The sequence below is a fragment of the Trichomycterus rosablanca genome, chromosome 7, assembly GCF_030014385.1.
Source record: "Trichomycterus rosablanca isolate fTriRos1 chromosome 7, fTriRos1.hap1, whole genome shotgun sequence".
Lineage (NCBI taxonomy): Eukaryota > Metazoa > Chordata > Actinopteri > Siluriformes > Trichomycteridae > Trichomycterus > Trichomycterus rosablanca.
In genome coordinates this window covers 19,249,075-19,273,828 of record NC_085994.1, presented here as the reverse complement: position 1 = coordinate 19,273,828, position 24,754 = coordinate 19,249,075, and the positions used below count along the sequence as shown (strand labels likewise).

Below are 24,754 nucleotides of genomic sequence, written 5' to 3'. Positions count from 1 at the left end.
TTATTAAATTATAGCTAGTATAGGTGTTGGTTGAATCATTGATGTAAATGAGAGTTGCATGAGTAAAACATCAGAAGATCACTCATTCCACTAATGACAAAAAGAGCTGTTTACTTTTAGCTAAATGTTTCTCGGGTGTACTTCTATACTTTTTTTACTTTGTCTCTGGTAACTTTCTAAAAAGTTTGGCAGGTTGTACTAGTGTCTATGTAGGTTTAGCATTTTCCTGTCACTACAACCCTGTCCAGAATAAAACTGTAAGTTTAAGTTTCTCCAGCAAATGTCTCTCAAGTTAACAGTCATTCAGTAGAACACTGTATAGGTGGCTCATGTTAAAACTAGAAAGAAAAAGAAAACAGAACAAGACAATCTTGGCTATTCTGCAAGTACTCAAAAATGACAGAAAAAAAACTAAATCACTCTGTAGGGTAAAGACCTGAGTGACTTTTATAAGGACCAGATTATCATTGCCAGACGACTGGCTTATAGTTTCTCAAGAAACAGAATTAACAAGGGGTGCTCACTAGCAGCTGTGGTGAGTATCCACAAACAGTGGTCTCAGTAACGAATTGCGCACTAGTTATTGCGCTGCTAAGACTCATGCCAGAAGATCCAATGGTTAGGCTTCTGGTTCACACCAATGAATGACAACTGTGGCTCATATTGGGCAGTTGTAGCCTAGCGATTAAGAAACTGGACTAGTAATCGAAAGGTCGCTGGTTCAAGCCCCACCACTGCCAGGTTGCCACTGTTGGGCCCTTGAGCAAGGCCCGTAACCCTCAATTGCTTAGACAATTTACTGTCACAGTACTGTAAGTCGCTTTGGATAAAATCATCTGCTAAATGCTGTAGATGTAAGATGTAGATATTGCAGATCATTTTAATCATAGTGATGAAGTGAATATAAATCACACAGTAAATCAAACCCTTTTGTGTATGTTTTAGGCCAGTCAAAGTGCCAATGACAACTCCTGTCCCCTATAAAAAGCTAAATACAACCCCAAATCAGATAAAGTTGGGACAGCATGGAAAATTCCTTGAATTGTTTAATGATATTATGCTCTGTAGAGGGAGAAATATGCAAATCCCTTCCAATCTTTCTTTGAGGTACATTGTTTTTAAACATTTCAATCATTTTCTCATGCATTTGTTGACGAACTGGAGATCCTCTGATCATCTTTGCTCATCAAAGACTCAGCCTTTCCTGGATGCTGCTTTTGTACCAAACCATGATTATAATCACCTGTTGACATCACCTGTTGGGAATCACATCATTATTTAGTTTTTTCACCTCATTACTAGCCCTAAATTGCCCCCAACCCAATTTTTTTTAATGTTTTGCAGGCCTAAAATGCAGGAATGGAGGTTTATTAATAAATAAAATGAAGTTGAGCAGATAAAACATGAAATATTTTGGGTTCAAACTGTCTGCAATCAAATAAAAGTCAAAGTAAATGTAAGGAATACTGCATTTTTATTTTATTTTCATTTTACATGCTGTCCCAACTTTTTCCCAGTCTATGTGGTGATAATTATCACAGGTTTTGAGACTTCTGATTTTATTTCCTATTAAAGTAAACATTTATTTGGGAGGGGGTGTTTTGGCTCAGTGTGTATTTTAAATAAAACAGACAGTGGATTTGCAAAGATACATTATTATTTTTAATCAGCAATATAATTTAACAAAAGCTGAACCAAAAATAAACATCAGGAAGAATTGTCTATTACAGCACCCCAACTTCATAGTCTATGTTATGAAAAGCATGGGAGGAGACACCAGACCATGATATTACCAGTACAACTGGCAATTATACAGAAGTCCTACTGTTTTCAGCACCTTGCATCCTTTGTTGCTCTTGTAGCTGTTCTTAGCATTTAGTAATTCTAATAGTAAATAGTATTGGTGCATTTTCTTTTTTCCAGTCCCTCTGTTCCTCTTTTCATTTAACATGGGCATTACTCATTACAATACAACTGTATGAGATGTTTCAGATCCCCTTTTATCAAAGAGACAGAAATCAGAAATATTTGATGCATACTGACCTTGTGCATGGTGGGGATATACACATAGGTACACCAACCTTGTACGTACACTTAATAAGTATTTGTTCTGGTACACCTACCACAAAGGTGTACATTGTAGATCAACAGTAACCAGTGGTAGGTCACTGGTTGCTTAATTATTAGGTAATTTATTTATTTAATACTCATTACACAAGATTCATCAATTCACAACTTTAATGTCAAACACAGTCATGGACAATTTTGTATCTCCAATTCACCTCACTTGCATGTCTTTGGACTGTGGGAGGAAACCGGAGCTCCCGGAGGAAACCCACGCAGACACGGGAAGAACATGCAAACTCCACACAGAAAGAACTGGGACCACCTCACCTAAGGATCGAACCCAGGACCTTCTTGCTGTGAGGCGACGGTGCTACCCACTGAGCCAATGTGCCACCCTATTAAGTAATTAAGCAACAAACTGGATACAGCCAGTGAGCTGTGGCAGTGGTAGGCAGTGTACATCAGTGCTTAGGGTAAACTTCAATTGCTTGCACTATATTTGCTCACAATTGTTTGTCGCTTTGGAGAAAAGCATCTGCTAAATGCCTGAAACATAAATGTAAACATACATGGTAGTGTGCCTTATGAATTGGCTTCTGAGTATATAAAGAATAGATGTCATGTACACAGTTTTACAAATTAAATAGAGCAAAACCCAGGAAATAAACAATTAGAATAACAAATGTGCTATTAATAGCACATTAGTATGCAATGCGCTTAGTCTGCTGTGCTTTGTTATCCAAGAGTACGACAGCAAAAGCACTGTATGCTGAAAAAGCAAAGTATACAGAGTACACTTCTATTTAAAAATATCGTTGTTTTTCTCCTCCAGAAACCTTCCTTAAATGCAGTGATGAATCTATATATCCTACACCTTCTCATCCCTCTGGCTCATCTAAGTAATTCCATGATGAAAGAAGCTTTCCATGAACGGGGCCTCAATATTGCCACTTCATGGATAAAAGCCTTTCAGTAATTGTGCTCTTTGCTTTATGGTGCCATTATGGTGACAAAATGAAGAATAGTTCTGTTCTGGTCTACCGCTCATAGAGGCATGCCACAGCAGTGTCTTCCTTTTTTTTTTTGTAATAACCGTAAGTCACACCAGTTTTCTCAGGAAAAAGACACTCCATTATTCCCATATTTCCTTTCTTCTGCAATATAAATGTTTCTCCTGCATTCTGTTTACTCGTGCTCCTCACACTTTGGTCTGATCTTCATTTCAGTGAATTTCAACGAGTACTGCCAGCCCGTCCAGGAGGACCATTCAATGCCATCAGCGTAGGATGAGTGCTGCCCTCGCAGGTACTGTCCATTCAGATTGGACACGTGGCAGTTCCGGTACCACCAGGCTCCGTGGTAGAAGGACGCACAGTTGTTGTCAGAGTGGTCGTTGTCCTTGTCCTTTGTGGTGAATTTCATGCCATTGTGCTTCAGCAATGAGTCACCTAAAACATCAGAGAAAAACAAACAAGAGATAAGAACAGAGAGAGCGAGAGAGAGAGAGCGAGAGAGAGAGAATGAGCCAGAAGGGAGTTTGAAAAGAAAATAATGTGGGCAGAAAAGTAAAGCGATCCCATTTCTGCAACATTTAATTACATTCTATTATTTAATTTAAATACTTTTACTAGCTGAGCCTGATTAAACTGTAAAACCAATACTGAGTGTAATTCATCATGTCAAACCACACATAGTTTTAATAGGGTCTTTAATTTGTTGTACATACACTCTGATAAAACATTAATTAGATTTAAAAGTCTTTGAAGAATGAAGACATGAATGTTTCATTGAGAAAGAAAAGAGAAAAGTAAACAGTTGGAATGCAATATGTGATGAAGGAAGAGTAGGTTATGATCAAGAAAAAAAATTATAATACGGTAGGAAATTACATTTTTAGGAAGTGAGCGATCTGATCTAAAATATCAAAAACAGAAAATGGAGAAAAAGAAGAGAATGAAAGAAAAAAGGTATAAGAGAGCAAGAGATCATTCTCAGCACTGTAGTGACTGACATGGTGGTGGTGTGTTAGTGTGTGTTGTACTGGTATGAATGGATCAGACACAGCAGCGCTGCTGGAGTTTTTAAGTAGCATGTCCACTCACTGTCCACTCTATTAGACACTCCTACCTAGTTGGTCCACCTTGTAGACGTAAAGTCAGAGACGATCGCTCATCTATTGCTGCTCTTTGAGTTTGTCATCTTCTAGACCTTCATCAGTGGTCACAGGACGCTGCCCATGGGGTGCTGTTGGCTGGATATTTTTGGTTGGTGGACTATTCTCAGTCCAGCAGTGACAGTGAGGTGTTTAAAAACTCCATCAGCACTGCTGTGTCTGATACACTCATACCAGCACAACACACACTAACACACCACCACCATGTCAAAAAAGAGATGGAATACACTGTTTATTTTAGGGTGAAGATGAACTGATATAATAAAGAAAACAAGGTATGAGGTGTGGAGACTGTTTGTGTGCTTTTACTGTTGAGTGCTTAAAGCTGGATTTCAACCAGAAACTTACTGAACCAAGCTACGGGGTACATGGACAAACAGGTGGAAAAAGCACTCCAAAAAGTGGTAGTAAAAAATGCCGGAACGGCGAACAAAGGAGACGCTGAAAATGGTGTGCTCAAACAAAGGGAGACGATAGTAATCAGATAAAGTCCAACACAAAAACTATCCTTGGCGCTGAAAACACTCCTTTAGCTAAAATGTTTGTGTTCTCAGAAATTAATAAACTTAACGACAGTGAGCTGAACCCTTTAAGTTCAGCTCACACTTTTCACCCAGATTCTCTTTCTGGGTTTAGACCTCAGTTAAGCTATCAGCTGGGGTTTGTAACCTTTGATATATATGTATATATGTTTTCTTCTATCTCTTTTTTCTTTTTCTTGTTTGTTCTTTTCTTTTAATCTTTTTGTTACATACCATACCATCTGCCCCCCTACAAAGGTGCAGCACTGACTCATGGGTTGAGTGAGCTTTTTATGCAGAGCCCTGCAGGTGTGTCTGATCAGCAGTAATCAGTGCTGGGGCTTCTGGGAAATGGAGTTCTGAGAGCTGCTCCCAGCTTGCTCTTACTGCACCGCCCAGGTCCCCTGCTGGTGACCAGCGGTGTGGGCCGACCCCTTACACTGTGTTTTTTATTATTTGCATTTTCCATGCTGTTCCAACTTTTTCTGATTTGTGGTTGTAAAATTAAGGCTATGTTAAAATACAGACTGGGATTATAGGAAAGGTCAAGTTCTAAAGGGGTAAGATAGAGAAAAGGGTCAGGAAAAGTAGGATGATTACATAAATCAATAAATCAATTCAGTAATAAATAATAGGAAAACATAAAAGGGGAAACAGGAAAGGTGAGAAGATTAAAAGAACTACGAAACATAACAGGTTTACATTCAAATTTAAATCATATAAATTAACCAGGGCTGATTAATCAGTAAAGCAGAGCACATTGCAACACATCACCCTAAACTAGACACTGTTTTTATGGTCTACAGTCTGGAAACTTTAATCCAATTTTCCAATGAGCTAACTCCATTAATTAAATCATCAAAACTATAATGTCTACATTATCCTTTCTATTCAAATAATTATCCCCTGCCATCATAGAACCCTTGCTAAGTATAATAAATGAATCACTTAGCCTTGGTTATGTACCCAAATCTTTTAAATGTGCAGTTATTAAACCCATGATTAAGAAGCCAAATCTTGACCTATTTGTGCTGTCTAATAAAAGACCAATTTTGATTCTTTCTTTAGTTTCGAAGATTCAACAATCATGCTCTTACGTGCACAGAAAATATTCATGAAACATTACAATCAGGATTTAGACCCAAGTATGTTACTAAAACTGCATTCATTAAGGTAGTTAAAGATTTATTTATGTCTACTGATAATGGATGTGACTCTTTTCTTGTTCTGTTAGATCTTAGTGCAGCATTTAATACTGTAGGTAATAAGATATTACTAGATAGGTTAGAAAATAGATCTGGACTGACACTCCATTGGTTTAAATCTAATCTGACAGATTGCTACCAACGGTTCCATGTAAATAATAAATGCTTAAAAACTATAAAAGTAAAGTTTGGTGTTTTTTACAGGGGTCAGTGTTGGGACCTCTATTATTTACACACTACATGCTACCATTGAAAAATATTCATAACTGTATTAATTTCCATTGTTTAGCAGACAGCAAACAGATAAGACATTCATATCAGCCAAACCCAATGATATTCACACAGCCAGTAAGTTTATTCTACAACCCTAAATCACGAAAGAGTATCATTAAATGATTTAAGTAATCTGGAGGAATTTTAGTGCTTAAAGGGCAAGAGTGCAAGCCTAGGATAAACACCCGTGATCTCTGATCCCTCAGGCACTGCATTAATATTCATCGAGAGCTGATGTAACAACAAGGGAATGGGATTACTACAGCAAACCTTTGACAAGCAGTACATAATAAATACATACATAGGACTAAATATATATGATAAGAGATAAAGTAGAGCAAAGACAAGATCGAACCCAGGACCTTCCTGGTGTCAGGCGACAGTGCTACCCACTGAGCCACCGTGCCACCCATGTAAACATGAGAAAAGATGAAGAATTATGAGGAGTAATTAGCAATGAGAACAAAAGGGATGAAAACAATGAAGATAAAAGAACAGATGAGCTGAGAAGAAACTAGATAAGACGAATATAATGGTCATGGCGAGACAGGAGAAGAGAGAAAGAACAGAAAACAATCAATGGAAACAATGGAAAAAAGTAGAAAAAAAATAAAGATAGAAATTAAATGGTTGAGAAGGTGTGGATGATAGAAGATTAGGTAAAATGGCTGAGAAGGTGTGGATGATAGAAGACAATACAAGAAAATACAAGGGGGGAAATTGCAACAAGAAGAAAATACTGTTAACTGCTGAGTCCAGGGAAAAGGGGGAAGGGAAGAGAAAAAACATGAGTGCACAAGGTAAGGGAAAGGTTTCTGATATTTTTTCCCCTTTCTTCATTCCCCTCTACCATACCCAACACTTCAAATGACCCATTTCCTAAAGTGTTCCATTTCTTTTTTTGTTTGATTTTTAACAACACTGAATAGAGCAGGAAAAGAAACGAAGGAATAAAACAGATTTAAAAAGCTGAAGGATAAAGTGCAGACATTTAAGAAAGCAAAATATAAAATAGCAATGATGTAAAGAAATTAAATAAAATGTTGGGCAAAGAAAAGGAGTGAAAAGGAGTAAATTAGAGAAATAAGGTAAAAAAGAAAAATAGACATCAATAGGAAAATAGATAAGAAGAGACAAAGAAAGGAAACATGGGCAATGCAGTGAGCCATGTGGTAATGTGCTGGTATTAACAGTGATGGATTGCTTGTCTCATGAAAGTTAGTACTGCAGTGCTCAGACTAATTTATTGTATTCTAACGGCCTTCATTCTCTGTGAATTAACATGAATCATGTTGGATCTATCACTGGAACAAAGGAGAGCATATGAATATAGACACAGTATACACCGATCAGGCATAACATTATGACCATGTTTCTAATATTGTGTTGGTAGCCCCATACACAACAAACTGTAATGCACTGTGTATCCTGACACCTTTCTATCAAAACCAGCATTAACTTCTTCAGCAATGTGAGCTACAGTAGCTCGTCTGTTGAATCGGACCACACGGGCCAGTCTTCGCTCCCCACGTGCATCAATGAGCCTCGGCTGCCCATGACCCTGTCGCCAGTTTACTACTGTTCCCTCTTTGGACCACTTTTGACAGATACTGACCACTGCAGACTGGAACACCCCACAAGAGCTGCAGTTTTGGAGATGCTCTGACCCAGTCATCTAGCCATCACAATTTGGCCATTGTCAAACTCGCTCAAATCCTTATGCTTGCCCATTTTTCCTGCTTCTAACACATCAACTTTGAGGATAAAATGTTCACTTGCTGCCTAATATATCCCACACACTAACAGGTGCCATGATAAAGAGATAATTAGTGTAATTAATGCACTTCACCTGTCAGTGGTCATAATGTTATGCTTAGTCTGTGTATGATAAAGCACAGAAACAGGTCATAAACATCATATTCCAGCAGTGTTTTCTTCAAAGATGTGTTCAGTAGTGGACGGTGAAGGCATGCTGTTAACTCTCAGTAAATAATATGCATCACGTCCAAAAGTTAATAATGTGTACTTAGATTATATGAATGGCACAGGACTCACCCTGACTCTGACCAGCATGAAGGAATTTGTTAAACGTAAATACATAAATAAATTATCAGGACTCAGAGTCACAGAGGCACAGCTAATGGAGCCAGACAGGAACATTGATCCTGGGGACCTAGGATTGACTTTTATATCTGGTTAATGTCCATGAGTATTCTGGCATGTTCTCTCTGTGTCTGAGTGAGTTCTCTCTAGGTACTCCAACAGTTTGATTGGCTACTTCTAGATAATGGTAGATATAATATAGAATGGTAAATAAATGTGTAGGCGAGAGATGCCATTGTAGGCATTGTTTTCAGGAGTCTAGAATAAAGCAGTTGGTAAAATTAGTGGATGATTCTTTTTATGTCATTAACTATAGCTTTATCCTGGTTAGGGTCATGGTGTGTCAGCCTTCTCCAATTTCACATGGCCAATCATGTCTGTAGGTAGACACCCAACTGCTCAGGGCTTTGAACCCTAGATCCCAGCAGCAGTGGGCTAACGTAATGTACCTCTGCACCACCAGAGCACTTTAAATGAAGTATTAAGACTTTGCTTATTACTACTTGTTTTCACTTCTCAGGATGTCAAATTTTTAGGTTTTAATGTTAATGTTTAAATGATTTTAAGTGTTGACTGGAATTGATGAAGCAGTACATTTTAAAGCATAAGAAGTATTTGATCATGAACATGGTTACAACTATATGATGAGTTTATTCTTTTTCCAAAAGATTTATCTCAGCAGAATAGACTCTGAAATTCCAGCATGTCAATCACTGAATGCATTTGAGTGTTTGTACGCCACACATTCAAATGTCTTGGGACCAATGCACCTACCAGTGGGAGTAAACCAAATAATTAAGCTTGCGCACAGAACCATAAACAGATACACAAAGAATAAATTACAATTCCAGAATAGGATAATAAATTATCAATATTTTTAAACTGAGTGCTTAAGTGATGCAGCAGTTTAATATGCTATCCCACCACCGCAGAGACCCAAGTCAGAGTCTCAGCTGTGGTTCTGATGTTTGGGCCTGTGAGGAAAGGGCAGATTAGAATTCATCTCTTGCCACTGCAATAGAGACTTCTGATGTCTGGTTCTGACACGAGTGGTAGAGGAACACAGAGTGCATAACATGATGCTCTAGACATGCTGGAGGTTTCTGTAAGAATCTGCTGCTGGCTTTACACTTGTCATGAGTGTTGGCTAGTAAAGGTACTAGCCTGGTAGTAGCCTACAGCTCTTCACAGCCAACTTGGATGTGGTACATGCGAGGAACTGCTCATTTAGCCAGTCATGTGGAAGCAGCCCAATGCAAAACAAATCATACAGACCCTGGTCTATATTCTTAATCAAACATTAAAAAAGAAAACAAGTTAAACTAAGTTAAGATGAAATATTTAAATCTGCAAAATTGCATCATATGTATGATGTGCACAATGTTAATTATATAATTTTAGCTTGTCAAGAGCTTTCACGATGGTCTCTGGGCAAGGGTTGATTTGGGGTGGGGTGGGACGGGAGGTGCAAGTTCAAGGTCGGCACATGGAAGAAGGTTGAAAACCCCTGTTATAGAAGAATGCCATATAAAGTTATGTACTTAAAAAAATCTACTATATGCAGGTAGCCTCTAAAACGGGCACTCATATACATCCCTACCAAGCAGATACAGTTGTTATTATAATTAAAAGTTTCAAAAGTTAAAAATTGCAAAAGTTTGGGGAAAAACACCTCAGTTGTAGCATGATAAGTTTGAGAACATAGATCTTTTGCTTCACATGGCACATTTGTTTAGTCAACCTGTGGCTGTACCAGCTGTTCTCTCAATGATAAATATCAAACTGAAAAGTTCATGTGTTCAGAGCACCACCTGATATGAACCTGTGTGCAGTGTGAATGTTGTGAGTCAGAAATTAAAATATTAAATTATTGCTTCCTAATTAGATTAGAAAGGAAGCCACCTTTTGTTCATGATGAATGTAACTACAAGTGTTTGTTTATGTCCATCATAATAAATGACCTGTCAGATTTTATGAAATGCCACAGATGTGCTGTTATGGTTCATTATTGCTTCTCTTTCCCTCATTAGGAAAGGTTAGTTCACTAAGCTCGATCTGGTGAAGAGGCCAGAGGCAGAGACGAGGAAATGGGGACACATCAAGATAGAGAACTAATTAATGACAGTAGGAGATACTGAGAGCACTTTAATTTCCACTATTTTTGTATAGTCCTTACATACAACCCCTAATTACAAACAGTTGGGACAATAAAGGAAATGCAAGTAAAATAAAAAAGCAGAGTTTCTTACATTTACTTTGACTTTTATTTGATTGCAGACAAGATGAACCTGAGATATTTCATGTTTTGTCTGCTCAACTTTATTTCATTTGTTAATATACCTCCATTCCTGCATTTCAGGCCTGCAACACATTCCAAAAAAAGTTGGGACAGGGGCAATTTAGAGCTTTGATGAGCAAAGATGGCCAGAGGATCTCCAGTTTGTCAACAAATGATTGGAAGGTAGTTGCATATTTCTCCCTCTACAGTGCATAATATCAATATTAGATTCAAGGAATCGGGAGGAATTTCATAGCGTAAAGGCCAAGGGTGTATGCTTAAGCTGAACGCCCGTGATCTTCAATCCCTCAGACGGCACTGTATCAAGAACCACCACTCAACAATAGCTGATATAACCACATGGGCAAGGGATTACTTTGGCAAACCTTTGTCAAGCACTACAATACAGAGTTACATGCACAAATACCACTTACAACTTCACTGTGCAAAAAAGAAGCCTTATGTTCATCATGTTCAGAAGCGGTGTCGACTTCTCTGGGCTAGGAGGCATCTAGGATGGACCATCACACAGTGGAAATGTGTATTGTGGTCAGATGAATCAACCAGACTGTTATCAGTAACAAGTCCAAAAGCCAGGGTCTGTCATGGTATGGGGCTGTGTCAGTGCCCTCAGCAAAGGTAATTTACACTTCTGTGATGGCAGCATTAATGCAGAAGAGTACATTGAGATCTTAGAGCAACATATGCTGCCTTCAAGACTTCCAGCAAAAAATGCGACAACGACAACCCTGTACTGTTGCAGGAAGAATGGGACAAAATAAAAGCTGAAACACTAAATCACTTGGTATCCTCGATGCCAAAACGTCTTTTAAATGTGGTGAAAAGGAATGGCAACATTACAAAGTGGTAAATGCTTTACTGTCCCAACTTTTTTTGGAATGTGTTGCAGGCCTGAAATGCAGGAATGGATGTTTATTAATAAATGAAATAAAGTTGATCAGACAAAACATGAAATATCTCAGGTTCATATTGTCTGCAATCAAATAAAAGTCAAAGTAAATGTAAGAGACTGCCCAACTTTTTCTGATTCGAGGTTGTACTTAGATACATGTGAAGCCACTTCTTTATACCCGCCAGTAGTGCATTTTACAAAAGACTCCAACATGTACAACATGCTGTGCCCTCTGTATTTCTTGGTTATACAAGCTGGTCAGCTAGAGCATAAGACTGCTGCACCATCCAAGTGCCTTGCACGAACAAATCTTAATGACTTCTAATTAAAGTAGTTGAAGCAATTTAAAAATAATGAAGGTAGACTATCTGCTCTCATTTGCCCCCAGGTGTGAATCAATATGTTGGTTCTGTCTCAGGATTTGGATTTGTGTTGTTTGTTTGTTGGGCTAAACCCATCACAGACATGAAATGTAGTACTCTGAAAGTAACCAAGTAAATTAATGTGTCCTAAATTGTAGTAAACCCTTTTCAGTTCCTTTGTTGTCTACAACAACCTGCATTTTGCTTTGTAGTATAAAATATGTCTATATTTAGAAAAAAGTGCAGCATAGTGGATCACTGAACTATCACCATGAATCTGGAACATCACACAACACAAATCCTAAAGCTTTCAGCATAAAGTACTAAGAAATAAAATAGCATACCGGCAGTCCCTGAATAGTTAGCTATGCTCAATGGGTAGCCGTCATCCTCAGGGTCGACAGAGAACAGACCCACTCCAAAAGATCCATACTGAGCAAAGGAAGTGCTGTTCTCAAAGTCCTCCAGGTCGATTCTCAGCTCATAGTTGGCCTGAATGGTCAGAGCGTGGATCCGCTTCAGACCTGTAAAACAACAGAAAGGTCATGTTGGCATGAGAAAGTACAAGTAAAGGTGGGTGAACAGAACAGCTTTAAAAATCATCAAATCTGTTGTTTGTGACGATAAGGAGACAAGTGGACCAATGCCAGTAGAAAGTATTGGGACACCCGTTCTCATTTTTATACATGTTTCAGCTACATTGATTGGTAAAAGGGGTAATAAATCAATTATATAAAAAGATTATATGCTTCCAACTTTGCAGCAACAGTTTAGGGAAGGTCATTTCCTATTTAAGCATTGTTGTACCCCTGTGCACAAAACAGGGTCTATAAAAGCATGAAAAAAGTTTGGTTTAAAAAAACACAGCTCCACAGCTTCAGAATAAACTGGCACATCATTTAAGACCCTCTTGACTAACATCTGTGTCTAGCCATACAAATGCTCTTTTAACTGAATGGACACAAATTCCCACAGATAATAAATAATAATAATAATAATAAATTTTATTTATGCCGCCTTTCAAAACACTCAAGGACACCTTACAAAAGCAAGAAAGTAACAGATATCAATAAACCATTAAAATCTAATAGAAAAATCAATAAAGATAAATACAATAAAATCAATACAATCTATAAACAGTCAAATGTAATCACTGTTAAACAAATATTGGGGTAGTAGTACCAATCAAGTTTGAAAGATTAGTGGTAGGCTAGCTTGAAGAGGTGAGTTTTAAGTTGGGATTTAAAAGTAGAGATAGTACGGATATGAATTGGGAGGGTGTTCCAGAGAGAAGGGGCAGAGATGCTAAAAGCCCTCGCGCCCATAGTCAACAGGCGGACAGAAGGAATAGAAAGCTGGAAGGCTGAGGAAGACCTAAGAGTGCGAGTGGGATTGTAGACTAGAGTAAATGGGAGATGTAAGAGGGTGCTAGACCATGTAGAGCTTTGAAAGTGAATAATAAGATCTTGAAGTGTATGCGATCATTTACAGGAAGCCAATTAAGCTCTCTGAGAACTGGAGTGATGTGTTTAGTTGACGGTGACCTAGAGATAATCCGTGCAGTTTTGGACTAGTTGGAGTTTTCGTAATGATTTATGAGGTAAGCCGAATAGGATTGAATTACAGTGGTCAATTTGGGATGTTACCAGCGCATGGACGAGAATGGCAGTACTTCTTTGACTGAGGAACAGGCGTAGGCGGTTGATATTTCTTAAGTGGAAGTAGGTAGATCGGGTAATGTTATTGAAGTGTGCTTTGAAAGAAAGATGACAAGATGTCAAGAACAACACCAAGGCTTTTAACCTGGGAAGAAGGCGAAACGACAAAGTTATCAAAGTTCAAAGTAAACGATTGGGTTTTGGCGAGAGTGGTCTTAGTTCCTACAAGGAGAATTTCGGTTTTATCTATATTAAGCTTCAGGAAGTTTTTAGAGCACCAGTTGTCTTGTGAGATTCCTTTTAAGAAAAGTGGCTGTTGTTATAATTAAACAATCACACACAAATCACTCTGTTAATGCAATATGTTTTTGAAATGTGCAACAAGCTTATGATCAGGTGTCCAAATACCTTCGGTCATAGGATATCTATTTGGTTTGAAGTTCATGTTCTTGGTAGGAGACGTGTATGTGTTTTACAAGCTCAGTGCAAAAAATCAATAGGACCGGGGTTGTTTGGGGGCTATGAAGTGGTTGTATAAAGCAACATAAGCTCAAGTGTAACTGACTCAACTAGTTGTGTTTTTAATGCTGGGAACAGTGGTGACATGTCCCACTTGTTTTTGAAATACCATTTTAAATGATCACCGCTTGATAATGTCTTACCAGCTGTCTGTTACCCCTGTATGTTTACTGTACTGAAACCCTATGTAGTTCTTTGCATTTGCAAATGTAGCATGTGATTTTGAGCTGTAACGTTTTATTTCACTTTCTAGATTTTAGAAACATATAATTAAGTACTATTTGAAAGACCAAGCACTTGATCCTTGTCATGGTCAAAAAGTGTCCTCTACTTCCTGAAAACTCAGTGTACAAGGCAGGAATACATCCTGGTCAGGTTGCCAGTCTATGCTGGTCCTTAATTTTGTTACCATTTCCAAGTGTTATTTGTAATTATTGTTGTAATTAGTCACACCGATTGCTTGTACCTTTCAAGTTAGTCTGTTTAACCATGTGTATGGGATGGTGTACCATACGAATATGTGTGTTGTATCTTTCCTCCATTATGGCTTTCACATACTCTTCCATGTTTGTTTGTTTGTTTATTAGGATTTTAACATCATGTTTTACACTTTGGTTACATTCATGACAGGGACGGTAGTTACACAAGGTTCTTCAGTTCACAAGGTTCTATCAAACACAGTCATAAGCAATTCTGTATCTCCAATTCACCTCACTTGCATGTCTTTGAACTGTGGGAGGAAACCGGAGCACCCGGAGGAAACCCACAAGGACACGGGGAGAACATGCAAACTCCACACAGAAAGGACCCGGACCACCCCACCTGGGGATCAAACCCAGGACCTTCTTGCTGCGAGGCGACAGTGCTACCCACTTAGCCACCGTGCCGCCCTCTTCCATGTAAACATATGCATATGTATTAAAGTTACAAAATACTGTATATACCTATTGATGGCACCACCCCAGACACATAAAATGTATATTTTAATTCTTTTGTTTTAGATCTTGGGTAAGGGCTACTTTTTTGACCAGTGGATTTCTAACCTTGTTCCTTGATCCTTGTCTTCTAGGATCTAACAGCTATATATCAAATTGAGTTGCTATAACCTTGTTCTACATTTAATCACTTAGACCAGTCAAGCCAATAGTTAGCTTTTGGAAATTCTGAAGGATGGCTTCTCCGTTCTTGATTCTTACTGGAATTAATTACAATTTATAAAAGACTTAAATACCCTACTGGGAAATTATACATTATATAACAGTGTACATGAATCTCAGCAGAATCTTACATTTCCTAATTTACTAGAGAAAATATTGTAAGCAGTGACGATTTACTTGTGTTCAAGTGTAATTGCAGTTTGGAGTAATTCTTTCATCTGTGAGGTAAGTAAATATTGAATTTTAACTTTGGAACACTGCGTAATAGCTACAGCATGAATTGTGGTTTTTAAAATGTTACCATTCTGGAAGCTCATATTAGATTTGCAGTCTTATAAATTGTTGAGGCAAGTGTGGGTGACTCAAGAATGTTTACACAAGAAATATGTTTTAAACATAAAAACCATTGACTAGAGGCCAAGATTTATCCATTTACTGTGACTAAAGTAAATATAAAAATGTTAATATAAATGAAACAAGATACTACACTAAACCGTATGCTAATGCTACAATAAATGCTAATGCTAATGAAGCTAACAGAAAGTAAAAGATTAAATTAACCTACAGAAATAGCTAAGAATAACAAAATATATATTATGCTAAGCTATCTGTGGATTAGAAAAACAGGAAACCACCTGGAAATGATAGAAATAAGATATATACACTGATCAGCCATAACATTAAAACCACCTTCTTGTTTCTACACTCACTGTCCATATAGAAACACTTACCATATAGAAGCACTTTGAAGTTCTACAATTACTGACTGTAGTCCATCTGTTTCTCTACATACTTTGTTAGCCCCCTTTCATGCTGTTAATAGTCAGGACCCCCACAGGACCATCACAGAGCAGGTATTATTTAGGTGGTGGATCATTCTCAGCACTGCAGTGACAATGACATGGTGGTGGTATGTTAGTGTGTGTTGTGCTGGTATGGGTGGATCAGACACAGCAGTGCTGCTGGAGTTTTTAAATACCATGTCCACTCACTGTCCACTCTAATAGACACTCCTACCTAGTTGGTCCACCTTCTAGACCTTCATCAGTGGGCACAGGATGCTGCCCACGGGGCGCTGTTGGCTGGATATTTTTGGTTGGTGGACTATTCTCAGTCCAGCAGTGACAGTTAGGTGTTTAAAAACTCCATCAGCATTGCTGTGTCTTATCCACCAGCATAACACACGCTAACACACCACCACCATGTCAGTGTCACTGCAGTGCTGAGAATGATCCACCACCCAAATAATACCTACTCTGTAGTGGTCCTGGGAGAGTCCTGACCATTGAAGAACAGCATGGAAGGGGGCAAACAAAGCATGCAGAGAAACAGATGGACTACAATCAGTAATTGTAGAACTACAAAGTGCTTCTATATGGTCAGTGGCGCTGATAAAAGTGTAGAAACAAGGAGGTGGTTTTATCTGATCTGTGGTTATGGCTGATCAGTGTATTAACATGGAGTCTCTTCAGAGCAAGTTAGAACACTCTGGAAAAGTGCAATAGTGTGCAAGGAATGAGAGCTGGTGAGGGAGTGTTATGGCAGTCCTGAGGAGTTATGAAATGAGTTGCAGGTGTGTGAAATTAAGGTGACAGGAGTATGGTCATTTATTGATATGTGCAGGGCATTGTGGGGCTTGTAGTTCTTAAAAAAAAACACCCCCTTAACACATGGCTCCCTTAGGACAAACAGGGGAGGCCATAGGCTCTGAAGAATTAATTCCCTGTTGCATGTGATGGCCAAAAGGAGGGTTTGGGCACTACGGAAGGGAACGAGTCTGAGGAGTCGCAGAGGAGACGACTAGTTCAAGGAGGCAGCTGAGAAAGTACTGCTGCAGCACCAGCACAAGCTTTTGCCCTGATGTGCCACCTGTCTACATTACAACCGGGTGTGAATAAATGAAAACGTTATTTTTAAATACGAGGGGAACTGAGATTTTCCCTTGTTGTGCTGTGACACTGGAGCAATCTGGTACAGTTGGCTCTACTCATCTTTCCTCCCTTTGCAGCAAGGCTTAGTCATTAATATTTAATCACACTTCTCTATCTGTGTAGCAGAAGAGTCTGTACTGTTCCTGGTAGAGCTTCTAAAAGACTAGTATCATAGATCTGTCTCTCTTACTGTCACACTTTGCCAAAGATATGAGGGGGGGGGGGGGGGGGGGGGGGTAATGAGAATTAATGCTGCTTTCAAATTCTGTCAAAAAACATCGTAAAGATTACTGTAAGTTTGTTTTTACACAGATTCTTTCTGAACCTGAACTCAAACATCATGTCTTCTTTCAGCTGCTCATTTGGCACAGTTTTTACACCAGATGCTCTTTTTGAAGAAATCCTTCTTATTTTTATCTAGACTTAGTTAGGATCGACATTAAGAGCGTACCTCCCAATTGCTAGAATGTTCAGCCACCCCCATCTCTTCCCTTCACCCCAGACACAGCCAATCATGCCTGTGTAGATGCTCAACCGTCTGATTGCATTACTAAGGTTCGAACACCAGATCTCAGTGGTAGTGGGCTAGCATATTTTAATGCTGCTGAAAGGTATGTAATTGTGAACCCCTTTATTATTCTCACTATCCTGCTTTATGTCAAGTTTACACTACATGACTTTTGGAGCTGTCAGATCGCTGTACAGATAACACTACACAACTGGATCTCTTGCAATCGGGAGTCTTTTAAGTCGTTGTGGATTTCACACTATACGACTGATCAGCGATAGGAGGTCACTCACTACACAATCTACCATCAAGAGGAATCGCAGATGAGTCTGTCTGGTCTCCCAAACTATGTTTTGTCACGAAAACACACGTGAGAAGTGACGAGGGGTTTAATGATACCACGTCCAACAATGCACGTCAACAATAAGTGAGCGATCAAAGTTGTTTAAGCGCTGATGTGCAGCATAAAAGCAAAAATAAATAAATAAATGAATCCGGTATTATGGTTTGGCGTGGACGATAAGATCACAAATACTGTAAAGCTTGTGTGTGTGCCGATGTATTCTGATAGAAACCATATTATACCCCTGTCCCACGTTTTTACATCTCCTCCCCCGGGTTTCCCATCAGCCAGTATCTTGCGTTCTCATTGGCTGTAGTTCGACATGGCACTCGCTGCCACTCGCAAACTGCTCGCAAAGCCTCTCACACTACAGGATTTTGACTGGTCCAGATATTTAGCATGCTCGGATCAAGTTGTTGAAATCGAGAGCCGAGTTTTGATCCCCGAGCGAACGCTGATTTGCTTCTAAACCAGTACATCTAGTGGCGAAAATGTCGGTTGAAAATCAGGGCAAAAACTGTATAATGTTAACTAGGCAGTATTCTTATCAGGTTCATAAGGATAAGCGTCAGAAGCCATGCTGGAACACTGGTTGCAAAACATATACCAACCCTGAACAAAACACCAATTCAATACAGGGTGTCACAATCACCCATTCTCTTATTTGCTTAGACCTTGCAACAATCTACCTGTTGAATTTTCTTTTGGAGGAGGACGGAAACCAGAGTATCTATTAAAAAGCCACACACATATGTACACACATACTGGGAGAAACTCCTGTGTGCCAAACTCCTCACAGTTAGTGGGCGAATATAATACCAGGTGCCAAGCAACCTGGAACAAAGGCGACTCCACAATACCTCTTTGTTTAATCAGTGTCTTATATCTTTACTTTGCCTGCCAAAGATGAGCCACTCAGTGTAGAGATTACCACACAATACAGAATGCCCTGCTCCAGCTTTGACTCACTACATGTAATCAGCATTAACCTTGTGTCAAGCTTTAAGGTGCCAATTTTGTAGCAGATGCTGTTTTTGTGTGCAAGCATCTAAGCCATTGTAAGCCAAATCTTGCTTAACCATGGACAATGTTACCTGTGTTCTAATTAATAACGGTTTATGATTAATAGCAGACATGTTTTAGGAGTTCTCAGGGATACTATTTTTTCTTGTATAAGCTGACTATTTAGTTTGAAGTTTTGTCTAAAAATGCAATACAAACAAGTGTGATTTGGTAATTCCCTGGAACCATTAACAACCCGACAAAAGAAATACATTTCCATCATCTCATGGTTGGACAACTGCAACTCCCTCCTGGTGCTCCTATGTCCACTATTAAACCCTTACAACTCATTCAAAATGCAGTTGCTCTCCTGATTTTTAACCAACCCAAACACTGCCACATCACCCCACTGCTGTGTTCTCTTCACTGGCTTCCAGTAGCAGCACGCAACACTGATGCTCGCCTACAAAGCCAAAAATGGACCAGCCCCAAGCTACCTTCAAGGTCTAATAAAACCCTACACTGTACCACACAACCTCCAAGCCACTACTCTCGCTCGACTTGATCCTCCACCCAGAACTCGAAGAACTTGCACCCAAGTGGTGGAATTAGCTTCCTCTGTCTGTCCAAACATCTGGGTCTCTCGCTGTCTTCAAAAACGATTAAAAACCCACCTCTTTACTAAGCACTTAAGCTGACTTGTATTCTTACCAACGCTCTTATTTATTTCTTGCAAAAAAATGTTCTACAAGGGTTTCAGCAGATCTGTGTTCTTGGACTGTCGTCTACTTAAATTAGAGTAGAGCAATGTTCACTATGGAAGCATTTCTGGATAAGAGCGTCTGCTAATGCCAAAAAATGAAAATGTAAATAAGTTTGTTGCCTGCAACAACAAGTTGCAAGTGGATACAGAGTCAACAATAAGCAGCTGAATTGATAACAATTAAGGCAATCATAGTAAGGTATATAATCCACCACAGGCTTACTCTTCACAAACAAAAATGGGTCATGGCTCACCACTTTGTGCTAATGTTTGTGAGAGAATTGGTAAACCAGTAAAAAAAAATGTAAAATAATGACAGCATTTCACCACCTACTAGACATAATACTAAAACTTCAAGAAAACTAGAAAAATGATAGTTTGTGTAGGGCAGTGATTGAAATGGGGTTGTATTTCTGCCTGTCTGCTGTCCAAATCTGTCTTCTAATAGACATGTGTGGTGCATTGTTATAAGGAAAATTTGAAAACATATATTAAGCAATAATGTGCAAAATACCATTGCAACAATAAATATCCTAATTTCCCAAACAATTAAACACTGTAATTAATAAGAAAGGGGGCGGTTGCTAAGTGGGTAGCACTGTCGCCTTACAGCAAGAAGGTCCCGGGTTCAATCCCCAGATGGGCCGGTCCAGGTCCTTTCTGTGTGGAGTTTGCATGTTCTCCCCGTGTCTGCATGGGTTTCCTCCGGGTGCTCCGGTTTCCTCCCACAGTCCAAAGACATGCAAGTGAGGTGAATTGGAGATACATATTGTCCATGACTGTGTTCGATATAACCTTGTGAACTAATTAACCCTGTGTAATGAGTAACTACTGTCTCTGTCATGAATGTAACCAAAGTGTAAGACATGACGTTAAAATCCTAATAAACAATAATCCTAATAATCCCAATAATAAAAAAGGTCATGTTACACAGTGCTAAACATGCCTTTGTCCCACCTTTTTAAGTGTGTGTTAGGCATTAAATTTAAGCTTTGTAAGGCTAAGTTGGACAGTCACTGAAAAGTTACCAGCTGTTGTCATTCATAACCAAGAAATAGCAGGCCATACCACAAAGCTAAATTACATCACCAGATTTTCAACACCAAAGTACTAATCAACAATAGTGCCTGATTTCAATCATTCAGTTGAAGGAATCATTGAAATCTGCAGTTTTTCCCCACAGATACATTCTTTCCAAGGACATTTTGATAGATGTCTTTGTATCGTTCTGTTTGAGGTCTCGCTGAGCTGAGCTGAGCTGAACACAAATACAGCAGCTCCTCTCCCACTGTATGACCTTCACAGGACTGAAGATAAATCCATTCAGTGAAAAGACCAAATTATTAAACGAGAATAAAAGAACTTTGAAACCAGATACAAAGCCTCTCAAATAAAATGACATAAAATATGTGCAATATGAAAGCCTGTATGTGCAAAGACTCAATAACAGCAAGGCATCACAGTCTCAATTCAAATAGTTTCAAATTAGCAAAGAAAGATATAAAACCCTGTGTGCCATTTGCTCTGCATGATGTGCCACAGTGCTGCCACTCCTTTATTATCACAAGCATCCAAATCTTTAATAATGTATGTCTGAAAAAGACTAATAACGAATGCAATGTCTTTTAATAAGGTCTAAAAAACCAAGATGGGTGTTGTCAAACCCCAATCTTTAGCTTCTAAAAGATTTTGGATTTTAAAATGTAGAGTAGAAAAGCTATACTGGAATGCTACAGTAACCTCAATAACCACTCTTCAAAGCATCTCAGAATGCAGAACACATTAATACAAACATAAATACATATTTTACCATTTCTTAAAGTACAGTAGACCCTTGACTTATACATTTAATTGGTTCCGAGGGGCTGTTCTTAAGTCAAAATGTTCGTTAGTTAAACCTATTTTTTCCATAAGAAATAATGTAAATACAATTAATCCATGCCAGACCTCCCAAACCCCCCACCTTACCTAACCTCTCGAATGTCTTAAATGGTATTTTTTGTTATAAATACAAGTTCCATTTTTTCCCTTAAATCTTAAATTATAGAATATACATTCCTGTAATAAACAATAATAAACAACAATACACAGTAGTACTGTACATAAAACACACATCACATTTCAGTACAGTACGTGTGCTTTACTATACACCATAATACATTTCCTTCTTTTTTTAATAAAATGTAACAACAATAACTTATATTTCTCTATTATTTTCTACTTTATTTCAATAGTGTTGTATTCTGTAGGTGTAATTGAACGAAAGAAAGAATACTTTAGTGACTTCCTTCTTCTCTCTCACTCACTGTCCCCTCTGTCTGATACACAGTGACAGCTACTGGCAGGAGTAATTATACAACAACGAATAGTAATAGATTTGTCCATTTTCTCAGCACTACGCTTTCTCTGCACCTTCTTTGAGGCCATTTTAATATAGAATTATACAAAATATAAAGAAAACACAGGAAAAACACAATCCGCTGTCCGAATGTTCACTTACTGTATATATATATATGTATATGTAGAGAGAGACGGTCGGAGTTAACTTGTTCAGTTTCAGTTCGTAATCCGAAATTTGTTTGTACGTTAAGTTGAAAAAGATAGTTCGTATGGTAAACCGTTGGTAACCCAAGGGTCCACTGTATGGCTGTTCTGAACATAAATAGAGTCTTTTTTCTGCATTGCCTTCTAGTTAGCACCACCAGTATGCAAAACTCATACATAACATGCCAAGTCTTCTGCCCAGCATGTAGCCAAAAAGCTAAGTACATCTACCTCAAAGACAAAAATGCAATAAGTCATACCTTATTTATTTCATTGGTTTTGTAAAATTTGTCAAGGATTTCCACTTCGGTAATCATAACAGATGATCTAATTTACACATTCCTCTGCACAAACGTTGTTGAGGAGTGTAACACCATGCAGCTTAAGCACACATTAAAATCACTGTTGCTTTATAGCACAGTATTCATTCTCAGTTACTTCAGAATGTAAAAAAAAAAAAAAAAAATAAGTGGCAAAATAAAAGTGAAAAGTATTCAATTTAATCATTTAATCAATTTAATCAAATCATTCCACAATAAACAGGTGAAATTGTCCTATACCCATAAAAGTAGAATCCACCAAAAGCAAAGGTCTGTGCAAGCAACAATAAGTAATTTCTTATCACTTTAAGCCAAACTTAAAGAGAGAATTGGCAATATGTTTGTAAGACAAATTTAATGTTGCAAATGTTTTATGCCTTTTACTGTCTACTGTACATAATATTGTGGGAAAATATTCAGGGAATTTACAGTTATTGGTAGGGCATGGCTGGAAAACAGTGTTCAAAGTGCATAACCTTTGAGACCACAGACAGTATTTCATAAGAATCTAGCATGCTACTGTGTTTGTTTATTTGGATTGTAACGTCATGTTTTACACTTTGGTTACATTCATGACAGGAACGGTAGTTACTCATTACACAAGATTCATCAGTTCACAAGTTTAGTTTCAAACACAGTCACGGACAAATCTGTATCTCCAATTCACCTCACTTGCATATCTTTGGACTGTGGGAGTAAACCAGAGCTTCCGGAGGAAACCCAAGAAAACACGAAGAGAACATACAAACTCCACTCAGAAAGGACCCAGACCACCCCACCTGGGAATGGAACCCAGGACCTTCTTGCTGTGAGGCGAAAGTGCTACCCACTGAGTCACCGTGCCGAGCATGGTACTGTGATGAACATAGCCTTATGGGTTCAGGTGTAATAAAAAAAACATGCAACCCAAAACTATTACACAAAAAGAAAACCAAGTCAGTTCTATGCAAAAATGTCATTAGGTTCTCTGGGCTCAAACTCATCTCAGAAAGACCAAGTGCTGTGGTCAGATGAGTCCACACTTCAGCTTGTTTTCAAGATAAATGGACATTGAGTTCTCTGTGCCAAAGATGAAAAGGACCAACCAGACTATTATTAGTATAACGTGCCCACGGCATGTTGTAAGAATATTGGGATTTAAGAAAGACACATCCTGCCATCAAAGCAATGTATTTTCCAAGGAAGTCCATGTTATTTTAGTAGAACAATGCCAGGCATCAGTCTGCCCATGTTACAACAACATGGCTTTATAGACACAGTGTGTTAGCATGTTTGCCTGCCTGTCTGATAAATAATTTACAGAGCATTATCAAGAGGTGAATATAAAGAAGTCTTGTACCAAGCGAGAATAATTAGAATTCCACTTGCAAAACAATTCTTTCAGTATTTTATGGGTTTTATGGGTATTTCATGACAATCCTCAATTTCCAAACTATTAAAAAGTGCAGTTAAAGGTGATGTAACACAGTGGTAAACATGCCTCTGTCTTAACTTTTTAGTGAATGTCTTGCAAACATCAGATTTGTTTATATCTACTAAATATAGTTATAATACAAATCCCAGATTCTCAGATTTAAAAACAAAAGTACCACCATACAGTACAGTACAGTACAATGGAAAACGAGAAGTTTAAAACACGTGCCCCCTCCGACACGTGTGCAGTAGCCGACTGCATCTTTTCACCTGCATGAGGTGAGTTCATATGTGGATCAGTTTTGTGTATGGAGAGACACACCCTGATCAACGCATTATCCCTCGACTCCATGCAGGCGCCATCAATCAGCCAGCAGAGGTTGTAACTGCATCAGTTATGAGGTCCCCTCCGGCACCCGCCTTTAACAATCGCTTAGGCGCCCGGCCTGCCGCATGGCAGAGCTGAGTTTCGAACCGACGAGTTCGAAATGTCAGCTCTGGTGTGCTAGAGTGTTTTACCGCTGCACCACCTGAGTGCAAAAATAAAGGGTTTTCTGACTGGAAAATAAATCAAGTACTAAATATATGCTTATAGATTTAAGATACCACTTGTAGGTAGGTACAGTACAGATTTTAAAAACAAACATACCACCATGCGGTACAGTACAATGGAAAAGGGGCAGTTTTGCTGTGTAGCTGTG

The 24,754-nt window shown here is 38.6% G+C and overlaps 1 protein-coding gene across 1 annotated transcript in view; it reads right to left on the bottom strand.

Moving 5' to 3' along the window:
- Positions 1-3,188: 3,188 nt before the first annotated feature.
- Positions 3,189-24,754, bottom strand: part of LOC134317757 (fibrinogen C domain-containing protein 1-like) — a 103,656-nt gene continuing 82,090 nt past the window's right edge. The window contains exons 6-7 of the mRNA XM_062998480.1: positions 12,240-12,419; positions 3,189-3,515 (exon numbers count right to left, since the gene is read on the bottom strand). Of these exons, the coding sequence (XP_062854550.1) occupies positions 3,253-3,515; positions 12,240-12,419 (443 nt within the window). The 3' untranslated portion in view covers positions 3,189-3,252. The remainder of the gene's footprint in view (positions 3,516-12,239; positions 12,420-24,754) is intronic.